Raw genomic sequence first — 17,284 nt, 5'->3', positions numbered from 1 at the left:
CATTTTCAAACTTATTCTGCAATGCACTCCATCTTTTTTCCTCAAACAGCTCATGCTTTGGAAAGTGAAACTTAACTCACTCACTCATTGAAAATGAACAGAGCACAGAGGGAAATTCCAAACTCGGAGCTCACAATAAACACAAATAACCTCAATTTTGCAACAGGGGACTTCCCTTGAAGGATACTAAAGTCTTGCTGAGTCAACTCCAAAGTCATCCAATCAAGAGTCAGGGAGGGAAACTCTTGGCCGATAAATACTGCCCAGTGGCCCAGCACTTCACGAGGCATTCATCCACGGCTGACACACGACCTGAGCCAGCCAGCCAGAAGCCTCCACTCTCAGCACCATGAACCCAAGCGCTGTCCTGGTTTTCTGCCTCATCCTGCTGAGTCTGAGTGGGACTCAAGGTAAGGAACGCCCAGTCAGAAAGACAACTGAGCTCAGTTCTAAACACAGTGTAGTTTTAAGTTTGGTGTGTGCCTATAAAAGAGAGGGAAGCAGGCAGAGATTCCTTCTGCTTGCAGAATTTGTCTCATGCTGGTTGGACAGAGGAAAATTGAATAAGAGAAAGAGAATAAAGAAGGGAAGAAAGAGAGGAAAAGGGAAGGTAGGGAAAAAACTGTGAGAGGATGGAGGAGGAGGGGAGAGATGAGGAAGGAGAGAGGGGGCTACGACAGATGCCTCCTTACCTAAGCCTAATGGATAATATGATCTATGCCTGAGGGCGTGATTTCACTATTAACAAGTTGCATGCAGGTCCCTTCTTCACGATAATAACTATTTCACCATTCAGACCTATGATATGACGATGGGCTACATCTCTTCCCAGATTAAGTGATAATGTGGGGACAGGTTCTGCATATACGACCTCACCTGTATTAAGTGCCTAAAATGGAACCGTAAGCTAACCTTCCCGGCTCCACTGCTCTCTTCCTGCAGGAATCCCTCTGTCGAGAACAGTACGCTGCTCCTGCATCAAAATTGATGACCGACCAGTAAAACCGAGGGCCTTAGGAAAACTGGAAATTATTCCTGCAAGCCAATCCTGTCCACGAATCGAGATCATGTGAGTAAAGCCTCACCTGCTGCTCACTTCCCTCATGTAGTCACATGTTAGATATGGGACGCTAATCAGGAGAGATCCGCAAAGGGTTTGCGTGACCCTACAACTAGGGAGAGAATGGAAGGTGAACTCTGATCTGGGCCTGCATGGCCCTTCTGTTGTTGGCCTGCTGTTAATCTGTCTCACCGCTTACTTCCAGTGTCACAATGAAGAAAACTGAAGAGAAGAGATGTCTGAATCCAGAATCTGAGGCCGTCAAGAGTTTGTTGAAACTGATTAGCAAAAACAGGTAGGTTGGCTGTGGCTCTTTCAGGAAATGGCAGTCTTAGGAAGTAACATATGCGCTGGGCTTTGCTGTGGGATCTTTGCCTTAAACCCCTGTCGCCACCATGTCCCATTCTGCCTCCATTTATACAGACACTGAGGTGCCACCTCGGCCATAAATACCTAATGTCTAGAGGTGACAGGTAATGATTTTAACCTGTGAGCAGTTCTAACTGTCCGGGTAAAGCTGTCCAATTTTCCCCATTTCCTCACTAAAAACAACAGCCATTGTGACCCATAGTGACTGGGTAGCAGAGGGGAGTGCACTGAGCCTTATTCCCAAGGGTCTTTGGGTTCCCAGACTGAAGCCAGAGTCTCTTCCACTCAATACACTGTCTTCTTCCTACAGGTCTAAACGAGCCCCTTAACCAGACAGCAGCTGATCACCGCAGGGCTGTGACCAACAGGCGGCGGCAGAGAGCCTCTCTCTCCATCCCTTCCCTTTCCATGGTGTATGGCTAGCCTTAATTGTCCCTGGTTCTCCTGAAAGGTGACCAACCATGGTCACATCTGCTGCTATTCCTGGTGATGTCAGGCCACTATTCCTGAAGGACGATGGACAGTTCATCATCCTGAGACAATAGTAACTCCAGTGATAAGAGTTCCCAGCTCCACTAAGAGCTGGTCCTGAGTTCTCAAACAGCTGCACTAGCTCTCCTGGCCCTGTACTGTAAGCTATGCTGAGGTGCTACACCCCCAGCCTTGTGCCAAGTCCTGCCTGCTCCCCACACACTCCTCATCTTCCTATCTTAGGTGTATTAGGAGATCTCTTCAGTTCTGAGTTACCTGGGTTCATTTATTTCAAATACAGTCAAAGTAAGACTACCACCTGCCTGCTTCTAAGAACAAACTTTACTTCACGGTGTACTGCCCCATCTTCCCAAGGGAACTTCATAACTCAGAATACTTACAGGAAGCTAAAAACATATGGAAATGTGTGTATAAATATTATTTAATGAACAACTGTACAAAGTAGAATTCCTAGATGTATGTTTTTTTGTACGACTTTTATTGTATACAGTAGAACTTGTGCAATTAAGTATGTATCAGTGAACAATTGAGAAGTTTATATAGACAAGTGCTTCTGAATGTTACATAACACAAAAGTGTTGGATGGTTTTCAAAGTAAAAATAATGTACTGTACTGAAAATATTAAGAGACCAAAAAAGGTAATAAAGTAATAACTGATATGAAATGCCCTATGGGTCATGTGACTGAGAATTGTTTCAGAGGTTTAGAGACTCCATGGCTTGCACAGGAAGTTGGGGTGGGGTGGGTAGAGGACAAATGAATCAGGAAAATTACCACACTCCTCCTAAGTTTAGCCTCCTGAAGGCCCAACAAACAAGATTCCTATATGACTGGCAAGGCATGAGAGAATGGTATGGGCATGGACCCTGTCCTGGTGAGTTTTTATTGTCAGCTCCACACAACTGAGTCATCTGGGAAGAAGGGGTCTCAGTTGAGGGGATGTGCAGATCAGACTGGCCTGTGGCCATGTCCGAGGGCGGTGTCTTGACTGACGCTTGATGTGGGAGGGCTCAGCCCACTCAGGGCGGTGTCACCCTGAGCAGGTGGTCCTGGGTTGCATAAGAAAGCTCGCTGAACATGAGCCAGAGGAAGCAAGCCAGAGTGCAAGCCAATAAGCAGCCTCCTCCGCGGCTTCTGCTCCAGCATCCTGCCCTGGCTTCCCTTGGTGATATAGACTGGTGCCTGGAAACAGGAACCTAAGTAAACCCTCTCCTCCCTGAAGCTGCTTCTGGTATTTACCACAGCAACAGAGAGGGAGCTGGAGCAGACTCCTAGATCCAAGACATCTTCGCCAGAATACTGCACAGGAAAGCCCGGAAGTAATCACTTCTCTCCTAGTCCTGTGTCTTCACCTCCACTTTCTAGACTTGGTTAATTACACCATCATCCACTCAGTTCCCCAAATGAGCAACCCACATTACCACTTCTTCCTCACCTCCTCTGTCCAGTTAGTGACTGAGAATAGGCCTGCAACACAATTAGCTGATACATTATTAGTCTCTGAAATGTATGAAGAATCCTCATGTAAAAACAAGAAAATAAATTTTAAAAACTTTAATAATTAAAAAAATGGCCCATAGTACTTTGTGCTTTTACTCCCCATGCTGGTGAGGTGGAGACACAAATCTCAGCCAGTGTAGCCTACTGCTACATGCACAAACACACACACACACACACACACACACACACACACACACACACACACACATACACACATACAGTACAACTGGAAATAATCTCACATGCCAATTTTGCATAATAAATACAAATAATAGAAGACTGGGGAACAGATACATGTACATATTATTTAGGGTTATTACAAAATTAGCTTTCTCTTTCTGGCAAGCAACCAAATGTTACAGAAAACATTGAATATTCTTATCATCTATCTTTTAATTTCAAAGAAGGAAAAACCAAAAACATTTATGTTACGAGACACGGTTTCACTGTGTTGTCCACGAGGGCCCTGAACTCTGGGGTTCGAGCACTCACCCTGCCTCAGCCTCCTCAGCAGCTGAGGCTGCAGGTGCATGCCACCTCACACAGAACCAGAAAATAAAGTCACTTAAGACATAATAAGAGCATTATTGTACTACTGATACTAGAGACAACCCAAATGCCCAGCGTTGAGAACCAACAGTCTAGACATATGAAGAACTATTTAAAAACACATCATCTACGTAGAGGCAAAGGAAATACTTATAGAAGGTAAAATTAATGGGTGACAAAGTGACAAAATTAGTGACAAAGACTTATACATGGATAGGGGTGTGATGTGTGTGTGTGTGTGTGTGTGTGTGTGTGTGTGTGTGCGTGTGTGCGTGTGTGTGTGCACGTGTGCGTGTGTGTGTGTGCGTGTGTGCGTGTGTGCGTGTGCGTGTGTGTGTGTGTGCTCGCTTCATAAACCTCTGGGACATGCTCCCTTGACTAGAATCCTTCATTTCGTCTTTAGAGACTCTAACCCTTCACCCTTCAGCGCCTGCTACGTTTTTAGACTCACTCCTCCCAATTCCACCCCACTGTCTTCTACCCTTGCACAGCACCTGAAGCTTCTGAACGCCTCCTCACGCCTCCTCACGCCTCCTCACGCCTCCTCACGCCTCCTCACGCCTCCTGTCCTGCCCTACACTTTGGAACCCCAGGTTTCCCCTCCGGCTCTAATTCCAACAGCTGTTTGAAGCTTTTCACGACAGATGGAGATTTCTCTGCCCAGTCAATGTGTGTTGTCCTTTTATGGGACATTTCTCTCCTATAGTCATTATTTGTTTAATGTGGATTGGCCCCAAATAAATTACAAGCTCTCTGAGGGCAAACATATTTGTGTCCTTAGAATCTAGAATCATAATAAAAGTTTGATGAATGAACTGGAGTGAAGGATAAAAAGGGTCAATGAAGCGTTCGTGAACGTGGAATTTTCCAGCATGGAAACACACACCTGTAATCCCAGAACTCAGAAGGTGAGTCTCAGGAGGTCAAGGTCATCCTCAGTTACGTGAAAAAAAAATTAAGTCAGGCTGGCTACATGAGACCCTGCCTCAAAAAAAAAAAAAAATTAATAAAATGGATTTTTTCCCTCCGTGGTTTTTGTTTGGTTTGTTTCTCTAGATTTACATAGTTTTGTGTGTATTGGTGTTTTGTGGGCAGGTATGTCTGTGTACCACATGCATGTCATGCTGTGGAGGCCAGAAGGGTGACAGATCCTCCGGAACTGGAGTTACAGCCAATGATTAGCTGTCATATGGGTGCTGGGAACCAAACCTACATCTTCAGCAAGAGCAGCTAATGCTCCTAAAACTCCTGAGCCCCAGCCCTTGCAGAGTTATTTTTCAAACTTGTGAGTGAATCGCTTAAAATAAGTCTGAATATTTAAAACAGAAAACCCGTCCTCCCTTTTCAGGATGATTTTCTTTGGTCTTGGAAGCAGCTTTTTTGTGACTATTACTACTGTGTGTCATCAGATTGCAGACTGGGTCGCCAAAAGTCCCAGGACCAAACAACTGTGCTGCCTGTCGCCAACCTTGGATCACATCTGCCCTGGAAAAGATGTCGGACGGTATCTCTCAGCACCATCTAGTCACAAATCTAACAGCCCTGGGGGGGGGGGGGGGGGGGGGGGGGGCGGGGCTTTTTATTAGACATAAACCACGAAGCCAAGACAATAAGCTTAATGAAGGAAGAATTTATTCCTTTTTGTTAGGGACCTGAAATAAATACACAAAAGTAGGATTTGCTAAAGAAAAAGTTTTTCAATTTTTTTTTTTTTCTTTTTTTAAGGAATGACTCCCTGACTGAGGGAAACGAATTCAGAATGCTAACTCACAGCTTGAGACTTTCGAGAAACACCCCGTTTTAAAGTTAGGCTCCTTAAATAGTAGCAGCGACTGGTGGAAAGTGGGGAAGTCCACACAGTGAGAAATTAAAACAGGCATGTGAGTTTCAATTTGAGAGAAACTTCCCCTCCGACAAGCAAAAGGAAGCCTCTGGTCTTTACTAAGACACCGTTAACCTCTTTAACCGGGTCTGCACGACTCCACAACGAAACAGGTGGCAGGCGAGGCCAGACACCCACAGAGGGCCTGGCTCCTGGGGGTTACATCACCACTGAGTTCCTCAGGGACACTGACTTGGAAAAAAAGAAGTGAGGTTTTTTTCTGTTGTTGTTGTTGTCCAAAGAGGGAATTAAGAACTGTCTGTTGATTGCAACAGTCCTGATAATCCTTGGCTTTCTTCCCAGGCCTATGAGAAACTCCAGCAACATCCTGTCTTACTTAGCAAGTTTCTATTTCTCCTAAAAAGCTGTAAGTCTCTGTGGGATTCTCTCGCCTCCGTCCCTCCAGTCTGCACCGCACTCCTCTGGAAGGAAGCTGGCATGCATTGTGTCAAACATGGAGGCTGGAAAGCAAACGTCTTAAGAGCCTGAACCCAAATGGTCTATCTTCACACCTAAGGGCCCAAGGCTGATCTGAGAAGCTTTGCCCTGGAAGGACATTCCCGCTGCTCAGGAAGCCTCCTTTTAGCTGTTAGTGAGGAAGGAGCCCCTGCAAGGCAGCAGCGAGCCCGGGCTCTGGAGCTCCCTGCCTTTGGGGATGCAAGGGATGTGAGCATCTGCGGATACGGGCATCTGCGGATGCGGGCATCTGGGGATGCGAGCATCTGGGTCTCAGGGGCTCTGGCCGACCTCAACACCAGCTCCTGTCCAATGAGCCTTCCTCAGGGTCACCTCAGCCACCCTCACCTCACCCCCTAGGGATTTTCCCGAGCCCTGTGGCCTCCATGCATGAGCTGGGCTTCTGCAGCCGTCGCTCCCTCCCACCCTCACCAAGGCTCCTGAGAAAGCCACACGCTCCCACCCCGCTTCCTGGGGACAAATGGCCTCCTCAGGTCCAGGAGGCCGAGGGACCGTGGGGACGAAGGGGAGAGCCCCAGGGCACACGCTACCTTTCCTCCCTAAAGTGCTTCTTTCCTTCAGCAGATGAGTGCAGGCAGCCCCAGCAGCGGCAGGCAGCATAGAGTGAGCGTTGGGCACTCCGGGTGGAGGAAAGTTCTGGAAGCAAACTGGCTGGGCATGCGCACTGTGCACAGCCCTACTCGAAGAGGTCACAGAATCTGTGGCTCAAGATTTCAATCCTTGGCTGATGCCAGATCTTGCCCAAATGGGCTCTGGCCCCTGTTTGTCACTTGTGAGCATTTTTACTGAGTACCGTTACTAGGCTTCGAGAACACTCTTCCAGGAGAGGTGCTGGGTTATCATGTTCACATGTGGGTCTTTACAAACCCCCCTCCTAATAGGAGGAGAGAGTAGAGTGTCCCGGATAAGCTGACATTGCTTCCTACATCAGTTCGATGAGGACAGGCCATGAGGCGCCATGAGGACTGACTGCTGGTGGAGCTAAGTGACGTCTTCCCAAAGTCAGGATGCTGAATAAGGTACAATTACCGTGCTGCAGGGTAAAGCATGCAGAGTCCTCACATTGCAGACACGAGTGGGGAGTCAGGACATGAGAAAGAAAGAGTGATGCAATCAGTCTGGGAAATAAAACTAGACAGCTCATACAGAGACTGCTTTCCTCCTTATTCTAAGAAGTCTCCATCAGCTCTGCTAGAAAGGACAGCCGCGGGCTCCCGTGGAGCTTGTGTTGGGGAGTGGGTTCTTTCTACACACGCTTCGACCATTTCATACATGCATGTGTGAATGGTAGGCATTTGCACCGCCCAGTGCCCTCTCTCATCCTCACGCTTGCCTGAAACCATTCTTCTTCCCAGAAATGCCCCTCCTGCTTTCAACTCTAGTTTTCTTTTTTGACTCATAAACATTGAGGGTGGGGCCTCGTGAGCCCCGCCCCATAGGCATGATGAAATGATTACTGTTGTTCTGCATGTCCCGAGCAGGTAAACACAGTTGCAGTGAGTTCGTGAGTGCAATGGGATGTCCAGTCCAGAAAACTCTCTCTCAGTCCCCCTCCCCAGCTTCTGGCTCTTACACTCTTTTAGGCTCCTCCTCTGGGATATTCCCTGAACCTGGGGGCAGAGGCGACACAGATGTCCTGTTTAGGATCAGAACACTCTACAGTCATTAATTCTCCACCCTTTGACCAGTTACAAGCCTCTGTTAGACGGCTACCCACTGGCAGGATATTCTTGTTATTAATCTTTAACACCCACTTGTGAAGCTGGCTGTTGCTTTCTTGGGAGAGATCCAAGGCTGGCAGAGGTCATCTACACTCAACAACCACCAAGTAGTAAAACTGGTACCTGAATCCAGGTCCACCCTAACCACGGTCACAGTCATTACCAGGAGTAAACATAACCAAGAAATAAATTTGTCCAAAGTCACCACAAGTTTTGTTTTTCCAAATGATTTCTGTAATATTTTATTTAGTTATTACTAATCCACATAGAAACTAGTAAAAATTGGGCATCATGTAACATAAAATGTGAATATAAATTATCTCCTTCTCCTAAAACATGCATTCTTTAGGGAAAAGGGGAAGAATAATTGCTCCAAGGACAACCATCAGTCTGGGAAGGCTAAAAAAATTCTTAGACTTTAGTGGGGCACAGGATGCAGATCTACAATCCCAATACTCAGAAGGCTGAGGCAGGAGAATGGCAAGTTCAAAGCCAACCTGGGGTACATAGTGAGACATTATCTCAACAACAACAAAAAATATGTATTACAATGATCAGTGCTCAATCAAAATTTAAAATCCATTTCTTAGTATAGTATATATATTTCCATTTCTCTCTTTAAGGAGAAATTTACTTTTGATTTTTGGTCCATTTATTTTCAAATTTTAGTTGTTATATATGCTTTTCCATAGGGAAATGGAGTACCTAATTAAAAAGTCGGTAAACATTGTTTAGATGACTTTTATTTTGATTCAAGGATTATGTTGTTTTTATCTTACCAAGATTGATGTATACCTTGGGTTGTGGCCTGTACAACTAAAAACGCTCCAGAACTGCCTACAATTCCATCAAACCAGCTGGTCTAGGGAGAAGATGGATAGAGAGAGGGGAGTGAGGGACATGTGAGAGAGAGGAGGAAAAGTAATTTATGTGCTATTGTTCATTTTGTCCAATGGTATTTTTCTAGGATAAGTTTAAAAGGAAGCTACATGAACTAGTTCACTGAAACCCTGGTCCAGACCCTCTAGAGGAGGTAGAGAAAGAATTGAAAGTGCAGATTCAGTCTACGCGGGGACAAAGTCTAGATGTGTACATACTCACCTACAGCCCAGCAGCATCTCTTAGCTGTCATCTTTCCCTATTAACGAGTGCACTCAAGGAGCGTGTGAAGTAGAGCCAAAAAATCTCTAATACTTTTGCCAGTCCTATCTTAATTAACTATTATGTGAAGTAGAGAAAAAAAATCCAATACCTCCTGCCAGTCTTCTCCAGCGTTTGGTCGGAGCATTGCCGTATTTTCATTATATTCTAATGACATCCTTTTCTGGACGTGACGTGTCAAAGGACTATATATAGCACCAGCACTTTATGAGCTTTTGTTTTTATTTGTTCCTTTTTCTCAAATCCTGTTTTGAAAGGGTAATTTTTGGCTTTGTTCCTTTGTCCTGTTTTTTTTCTTTCCTCTCGTCCTGTCCCAGAAAATAATATTCTCTGAGAACGCTTCATATCATTTTTCTCATTGTCATACTAACTCTGATTTTAGTTTCAATAGCTATAAGAATCTTGAACAGCCAGAACGTTTTAATAGCTACTTTATCTTTAAAATTATTTGCGTTGACTGCTGTTGAATATATGTAGCCTCCTTAAACTCCTTAGAAAATACTCATTAACACGTGTTTTCATTTAATAGTCATACTATCAGTGTTACAGACATTTGTGAAATATTTGGAGAAGGTAGCAAGGAATGGAGCAGCTGTGGCTTATGCAACTAATCTAACAATGGAAAGAATAGTAAACTGTGAGGCAACAATGAGGCAAAGTGGATTTACCACAAGCAAAAAATAATCTAGTCCCTCAACAAACTAAGATGCTTTAAGTTGTCTGGAAAGTGTGAGAAAAGACTAATGTAGTCATACAATGTACAGATACAGGTACATGACAATACAAATACAAAAGGATCACTTTCCTGAACTTTAGTATTTCTCATGTGGGAGGCACACCTCCAACCTTCATTGTATGGCATTAATATATTCATCGTATAATCCATTCCTCATCCAGGTGGCCACTCTGGCTGTGTTCAAAGTGAGTACTAGTGGTTTCGCATCCCTTTCTAATAAACTACCCATTTATACGAAATGGAAGTAAAGCATGCAGAAATTCCCTGGGATCTGAGAGTAGGGTTTTCCCCAGGACAATTGAGTTTGTGGTTAATTTAGTTCTTCTAGGTCAGCTGAGGAGACCAGCCAATCAGAGACGAGAAGGGAAAGGGATTTCCTAAATAAATGTGATTCCCAAGAGCATGTTCTCTAAAGACGTTCTCCGACTTGAATCCAACACAGTGACTCAAAAGAGACCTGCTCTGCCATGCAGTCAACTGTTCTTTTCCTTTTGGGCATCCTCTTCCTGGATCAATGTGGAGTTCAAGGTGAGGAGTTTTGCATTGTATTAAGTCAGTAAATTCTGAGACATGCAACACTATAAAAAGCCTTCTTGGTTCAGCAGATAAAGTTGAATGTTTTGCATGCAATAAAAAGTAATATTGCTCACTCATCAAAGCATTTGGATGCTGGGACCAATTATCCAAAGGTCATAATTTGTACCTGCCAAGTCAAATATGCCTTCTTAGTGTAGGTATTGGGAGTTTCCAATGAGGGTTCAAAACATATTCGAACATTTAATGTTTCCAGATGTGAAGGAATTTCTGGGTGCTTTATTTCCATTTCACACGAGTCTGTCATTTATCATGTGAGATATGAAATCTGCAACACTGGCAACCAGTAGTGAGATAGGAGACCATTTTCTGAATCGTCTCCTGCATATTCTGCATCTGATACTGCACATTGATAAGCATGTCTGTGGTTAACCAACCGAGAATTCAGAAATCAGAGACGTTGCTTCTGACTTTTTTAAAAATTCATGACTTTGTTTATCTTGGACAAATAACCTTCCCAGAATGTAGTTTCCACATCTTTAAAGAAGTTTTGTGGTTAAGTTATGATAGTAAAACCTAGGTAGATAGATGCTGAGTCTATGTAAGTATTAAGGGACGAAGACAATATGTTTAAAATGATTTTTCAGAACAGTGGGGATGAGAAAGGATAAGGATTGAAGTGGTAATTGGTTATTGTAAGTAGAGCTTTCTGTCCATACCTACATCAATTCCATGCCCCTGAAATTAGGTAATAAACGGGTTGAGGAACCAGTCCTTATAGTACAGACAAGTGTGTGTGTGTGTGTGTGTGTGTGTGTGTGTGTGTGTGTAAGGTAGTTAAGAACTCTGAGTGGATTCAGAGTGACCTCAACTGAAATTCTTCCCCTGCTCCCTTTGACTAAAGGACTTTGTCCTTAACCCTGGCTCCCTCATTTATAGGGTGGAAATAATGCCTACCGTGAAACTCTGCAGTGATGATTTACACACACTGGCTCACAGCAATGATGACTAAGTCAAATGCATCATTCTAATCGACCATGCAAAGTGAGACCTTGGCCTAAACATGTGTATTCCCTTTCCTACAGGAACCCTCGTAATAAGAAATCAACGTTGCTCCTGCATCAACACTCGGCGAGGCACGATCCACCACAGATCCTTAGTAGACCTCAAGCAATTTGCCCCAAGCCCTAATTGCAACAAGACTGAAATCATGTAAGTGAAAGCTTCCAACATACACATTCCACCTTGAACTTGTGGCAGTCTCACCCTTAGACTAACTGCTCCCACAGGCTGTTGTTTCCTCTATAAATCTGTCTGCTCTGCCTTTTTTCTTCTCCCCAAATAAGAAATTTCTGATGAAGACTGAAAATGAAAGATGACATACCATTTAAATAACAAAGTGTTTCTAAGACAAACTTACCTTTTTAAGGTCATTTAGGATTCTAATTCAGAAAACACATATTTAAATAATGTCAAAAAGTGGCTCCTATGAATCTGATCAAACTATATTGAATGGAATTCTTAATGAAATAATAAAAACACAATTTTTAAAAGATAAAAGGAAATACAATTGGGATTTAAAAAGGCAGCAGCGGCGCGGGGGGCGGGGGGCGGCTCCATTGTGGGGTTAGGGAGAAACCTGGTGCTAGGGAAATTCCCAGGAATCCATAAGGATGGCCCCAGCTAAGACTCCTAGCAATAGTGGAGAGGGTGCCTGAACTGGCCTTGCCCTGTAATCAGATTAGTGACTACCCTAATTGTCATCATAGACCCTACATCCAGGAACTGATGGAAGCAGATGCAGAGATCCACAGCCAGCTTAGCACTGAGCCAAGCTCCTGGAGTCCAGTCGAAGAGAGGGAGGAGGGATCATATGAGCAAGAGGGGTCAAAATCATGATGGAGAAAATCAAAGAGACAGCTGACCCGAGCTAGTGGGAGCTCAGGGACTGTAGACTGACAGCTGGGGAACCTGCATGGGACCGGACTAGGCCCTCTGAATGTGGGTGGCAGTTGTGTGGCTTGATCTGTTTGTGCGGCCCCTGGCAGTGGGACCAGGATTTATTCCTGGTGCATGAACTGGCTTTTTGGAGCCCATTTCCTAGAGTGGGACACCTTGCTCAGCCCTGATGCAGTGGGGAGGGGCTTGGCAGTGGGGAGGAGCTTGGTCCTGCCTCCACTTGGGATGGCAGACTTTGTTGACTCCCCAAGGGGAGGTCTTACCCTCTCTGAGGAGTGGATGGGGAGTGGGGTGGGAGGAGGTGGGGAGGGAGCGGGAGAAAGGGAGGGAAGGGGGACCTGTGATTAGTATGTAAAATGAAAAAATTTTTTAAATTAAAAAAGAAATGGGCTCCTAGATGCCTAAATGTTTAAAGCAGATTGCTGAAAGGAAGAAAACAATCATAATCTGCTCTCCTAACCCCTCATCATGCCGTCTTTTAAAGCACCTTCACTTCTTTCTCATGTGTGTTCCTATTTATATGTAACACATACATATATACATGCATACAAAAGTCAAGTCAGTGAAGTTACACATTATATTCAGTCCTTTCCTCTTATCTGTCAATTCAAGTTCCTAAGTTTCGTTTCCTGAAGTCAACCATGGTCCACAATATTGAATGGAATATGCTGGAAACAAATGGTTCCTAAGTTTTAGTAATTTCATTATGGTTGTCATTGTTTTATTTTGATATTATTTATTGTTAATATCCTACTTTAGTTTATGCATTAGAGTTTATCTTAAGTTACGTAGGCACCATCTGAGAGTGTAGGAATCTGGACATCTTCCCTGTGGATAAGGAGAAATTCCCATTTGTAGTTTGCTTTAACACAATAATAATGGACAGATTCTCACATCAATTAAATTTCTCTAAAAATGCCATACTTGTTAGGATTTGGGGGGAGGGCTAGGGATTGAACCCAGGACTTTGCGTGGGCTATGCATATGCTCCCCACTGGACACTACTCCTGAGTCCTAAGAATAACTTTTAAACTTTTTGAGGGGTCACTGGAGAGATGGCTGAGAGGTTAATTGCACTTGTTGCTTTGTTTGTTTGTTCGTTGTTTTTGTTTTTTGAGAGTCCTGGCTGTCCTGGAACTCACTCTGTAGACCAGGCTGGCCTCAAACTCAGAGATCTGCCTACCTCTGCCTCCCACCTAGGATTAAAGGTGTGTGCCACCGACACCACCCGGCTGCACTTGTTGCTCTTGCAGAGGACCCGAGTTCAGTTTATATCACCCATGTTGGGCGAGTCACAGCCATCTGTAACTCCACACTCAGGAGATGCTATACCTTCCTCTGGACCCAGTGGGCACCCGCATGCAAGTACACAGAGACACACATAAATTAAAAGTAAAATAAATTCTAATTCATTATTCTGCATGTCCAAGTGCACATGCCACAGCATGTATGCCGAGGGTTAGGACAACTTAGTGAAGTCCGTTTTTTCCTCTGTCCTTATTTGGGGTTCCGGGAGTTGAACTCAGCTCTCCAGGCCTATGAGACAAGTGTGCTTACCAGCTGAGCCAACTCACTGGCCCTAATAAAGACTTTTAGTGGCTAAACTGTTTTCCTTCATATTGATATGCCATGATTTGTATAGCCAATGGCCATTGCTAGAAATGTAGGTTATGCCAAAAATTGTACTATGGGAACACTATTACTATTACAGTATTGTCTTTAAGTCTTTCCTAGTAATACTTGTCTAGAGGTTAGAATTTTTTGTTTTGTTTTGTTTTGAGACAGAGTCTTCTTATGTAGCCAAGAATGGCCTCGACCTTCTGATTCTCTCTCTACCTGAGTGCTAAGGCATAAGCCGCCATTCCCAGTTTCTTGGAAGTTAGAATTACGAAGTGAAAGGCTATGTATATATAAGACCTTTGACACCCAAATCAAGGGAGTCTCTATGGAGCAGCTATTCTTAGTCTCAAGCTGTCCAGAGAAATGAATATTAAAACATGAGATTTCTCCTGAAAGGTCTGCTACAATTTCTGAAATCCACCTGTTAATCTTAGGAAAACATTTTACTGCATTTTAAGTGGTTCCATTGGAAAAGTCAGTAAAGCCCATGTTTTCCCCCACTACTTCTGCTAAGAATTTTTAAGTTATATTGAGGAGGAGACAGCTCACTGGTGGTTCTTTGGCAGCGCTACACTGAAGAACGGAGTTCAAACCTGTCTGAACCCAGATTCCGCAAACGTGAAGAAGCTGATGAAAGAATGGGAGAAGCAGGTGGGTGACGGGAGGGACCCGAGTTCCTTCAGAGACTCTGGGAGTCTCGGGATATGCGCATATCCATTAAGGATACGTTTTCCATCTGTTTGAATCGTATCACGGAGTAAGACACTAAGGATTAAAAAAGAACAAGCTATCACCCCTTCCCTGGATTGCATGTTATCACTAGCCATGTCTAAAAATCAACAGACTTTGTGGGAGACATATAGAATAGTGTATACACAAGAATCTTGAGAATTATGAAGGAAAGAGTAATTGGCCTGGCCGGGAGGCAGAATAGAAAGTATTAAGGTAGACGTCTTTGTATCAAGTGACCTTTGATTTGGATCCTGAAGGAGAAGGCATTTACCAGGAAGTTAATTCAGTACAATCTGGACCTTAGTGGCTTCATGAGGAAGCGGCTGTGTTCAGTGAGGCTGAAGTAATGCAGCTGGAATTTAAGTGTCGAGAACAAAGGGATGGACATGGGAGGGAAGCCAGGACAAAGTGGAAAGAACCCTGTGTGGTGTGCTAAGGAGCCGGGTTTGAGAAGGGCCGTGGAGGAGGCAGAGGGGAGCTTGAGCCCCCCGAGTCTGACTCCTGGGTCTGCCACAGACCAGCTGGTAAGCTTTAGGCAACCCTCTCTCCCAGGCTTGTCCACTCTCAGGGCGTCTCAGCCTTCCCAACGCTGCTGCCACCTTTTAATACAGTTCCTCGTGTTGTGCTGACCCCCAACCATGAAATTGTTTCGTTGCTACTTCATAACTGTAATTTTGCCACAGTTATGAATCGCAATGTAAATATCTGATAAGCAGAATATCCGATATGCAACCCCCAGAGGGGTCTCGACCCACAGGTTGAGAACCACTGGCTTATATGAAAGGCGGAAGGTTCCAGTAGCAGCCCCAGAGGGCTGTGTTTGGCACAGGTGGGGGATGAAGGAGGATGAGGTGAAGACAGCAAGATGCCAGGAAAGTAGACAAACAAGAGCAAAGAGGGAGTCGTGGTCGCTTCTCTGACATGTGGAGAACTGATAAGGAGACCAGCGCCTCTGAGAGCAGTGACTTCAGGTGGTTCTGAGGACGAGGAACGACGGTGGTCCTGGGGAGTTCGACCATCGGGAGGGAAAATCACAAGATTTGAAAGCATTGCCCCTTTCTCACTTCCTGCAGGTCAGCCAAAAGAAAAAGCAAAAGAAGGGGAAGAAAACCCAGAAGAACAAGAAACCCAGAAAAGCTAAAAAACCCCAAGGCCCTCGTTCAAAGAAGACTCCTTAAGAGACCACTTTACCAACAAGCGCTCTGCGCTGAAATGGTTTTTTAGATCACACTGAAATGCCTTCAGTGGGGAGCGGGCGTTAATACATAAGCTCATTAACTTGGCTAGAAAATATAAAGCATGATTTTGAATGTATAACCAATGCTAGAAAGTTAATCGTAAAATCCAAATAGTAAGGATTGCTAGGGGCAAAAACTGTCTTTGTGCTAATCAGCCAACAAAATTTCATCGAGCTCTTGAGCACCGTCACGATAATATCAACTCTGGGCAAGTGTCCACACATACTCATCCCATGTGCAACAGCTCTCTGGGCTTCTAGCCACACATTGCAGCATCCAGAGGGTTCTGAGACCCCTGTCACCAAGCCTCAGCCTGTCTGTATGCTGGTGAGCAACACCTCACCCAGCTGGCCATCAGCAGTGGCACTCGGGTCAGCCTACAGGCCCGAACGCCGCAGTATGTCTCAGAGATCCATGCTAATGGTTTTTGGCTTTCACGGTCAAGGTCACTAGACTTGGCTTTCGGAACCTCCCACGTAGCTTTTGAGACCATGTGATCTCATTGTTGACTTGAACCTGTCTTCAAGGCTCATTTCAAGTTTTGCTTCTTAAATAAAACCCTTGTAGAGGGCTCCGGGCAGAGCTTCTTGGTAGAGCGTTTGCCTTATAGACAAGGGCCTAGAGTTGATCACTAACAGTGCAAAAACTTAAGCAGTTAAAAAAAGATTGTTCTGGCTCCTCAAAGTCTCTTAAGTCTCCTTTCTCACTGGTTGCTCAGTGCCTCGTGAGTACACACTTCATTGTTATCTAATTACTCTGTGTGTGTGTGTGTGTGTGTGTGTGTGTGTGTGTGTGTGTGTGTGTTTTCTCTTTCCAATGAGATTTTTTTTTAAGTCAGGGGCCATGGGTTATTCCCCTAAATCTTCCACAGTGCCTAAAACTTGGTTTTGAATAATTTCCCAATTGTGTGTGTTAGAGGTAGAAAGGCTGGTAGACACCAGGCATTGGCCAATCCCTGGCTACTCCATATTGCACAACTCTAACCCTTGGTCTCCTTGCTTGCTTATGGTTTTTTTTTTTTCGAGACAGTTTTTCATCTGGCTATCTTAGAACTCACTATGTAGACAAGGCTGGCCTTGAACTCACATATATCTGCCTTCTTTTGCCTCCTAAAGGCTGGGATTAAAGGTGTGTACTACTATACCTCCTCTTCTTTCTCTGTCTGTCTGTCTGTCTGTCTCTCTCTCTGTCTCTCCTCTCTCTCTTTATCTAGCTTTCTTATTATCTTCAGGCATCTTCAATACACAAGCCAG

At 44.5% G+C, this 17,284-nt stretch overlaps 2 protein-coding genes across 2 annotated transcripts; both read left to right on the top strand.

The window, feature by feature from the left end:
- Nucleotides 1-306: 306 nt before the first annotated feature.
- On the top strand, nucleotides 307-2,534 carry Cxcl10 (C-X-C motif chemokine ligand 10). Its single transcript, XM_052735377.1, has 4 exons — nucleotides 307-410; nucleotides 943-1,069; nucleotides 1,266-1,355; nucleotides 1,740-2,534. Exons 1-4 carry the CDS (start codon nucleotides 350-352, stop codon nucleotides 1,756-1,758), a joined length of 297 nt encoding a protein of 98 aa, XP_052591337.1. The 5' UTR covers nucleotides 307-349; the 3' UTR covers nucleotides 1,759-2,534.
- A 7,881-nt stretch (nucleotides 2,535-10,415) lies between these two features.
- Cxcl9 (C-X-C motif chemokine ligand 9) lies at nucleotides 10,416-16,701 on the top strand. Its single transcript, XM_052735991.1, has 4 exons — nucleotides 10,416-10,476; nucleotides 11,568-11,694; nucleotides 14,628-14,712; nucleotides 15,867-16,701. The coding sequence occupies exons 1-4, from the start codon at nucleotides 10,416-10,418 to the stop codon at nucleotides 15,969-15,971; spliced, it is 378 nt and encodes a 125-aa protein (XP_052591951.1). The 3' UTR covers nucleotides 15,972-16,701.
- Nucleotides 16,702-17,284: the final 583 nt, after the last annotated feature.

Source organism: Peromyscus californicus, unplaced genomic scaffold (assembly GCF_007827085.1).
Source record: "Peromyscus californicus insignis strain IS unplaced genomic scaffold, ASM782708v3 Scaffold_13__1_contigs__length_99412109, whole genome shotgun sequence".
Classification (NCBI taxonomy): domain Eukaryota; kingdom Metazoa; phylum Chordata; class Mammalia; order Rodentia; family Cricetidae; genus Peromyscus; species Peromyscus californicus.
This window is presented reverse-complemented; position numbering and strand designations above follow the sequence as displayed.

Bases quoted from the DNA above. Each gene is read 5' to 3' on its own strand.
- Cxcl10 (XM_052735377.1), top strand. From the start codon at position 350: ATGAACCCAAGCGCTGTCCTGGTTTTCTGCCTCATCCTGCTGAGTCTG. The intron at 411-942 runs GTAAGGAACGCC...CTCTTCCTGCAG, and splicing joins GAGTCTGAGTGGGACTCAAG to GAATCCCTCTGTCGAGAACA. The intron at 1,070-1,265 runs GTGAGTAAAGCC...GCTTACTTCCAG, and splicing joins TGTCCACGAATCGAGATCAT to TGTCACAATGAAGAAAACTG.
- Cxcl9 (XM_052735991.1), top strand. From the start codon at position 10,416: ATGCAGTCAACTGTTCTTTTCCTTTTGGGCATCCTCTTCCTGGATCAA. The intron at 11,695-14,627 runs GTAAGTGAAAGC...GTTCTTTGGCAG, and splicing joins TGCAACAAGACTGAAATCAT to CGCTACACTGAAGAACGGAG. The intron at 14,713-15,866 runs GTGGGTGACGGG...CACTTCCTGCAG, and splicing joins TGAAAGAATGGGAGAAGCAG to GTCAGCCAAAAGAAAAAGCA.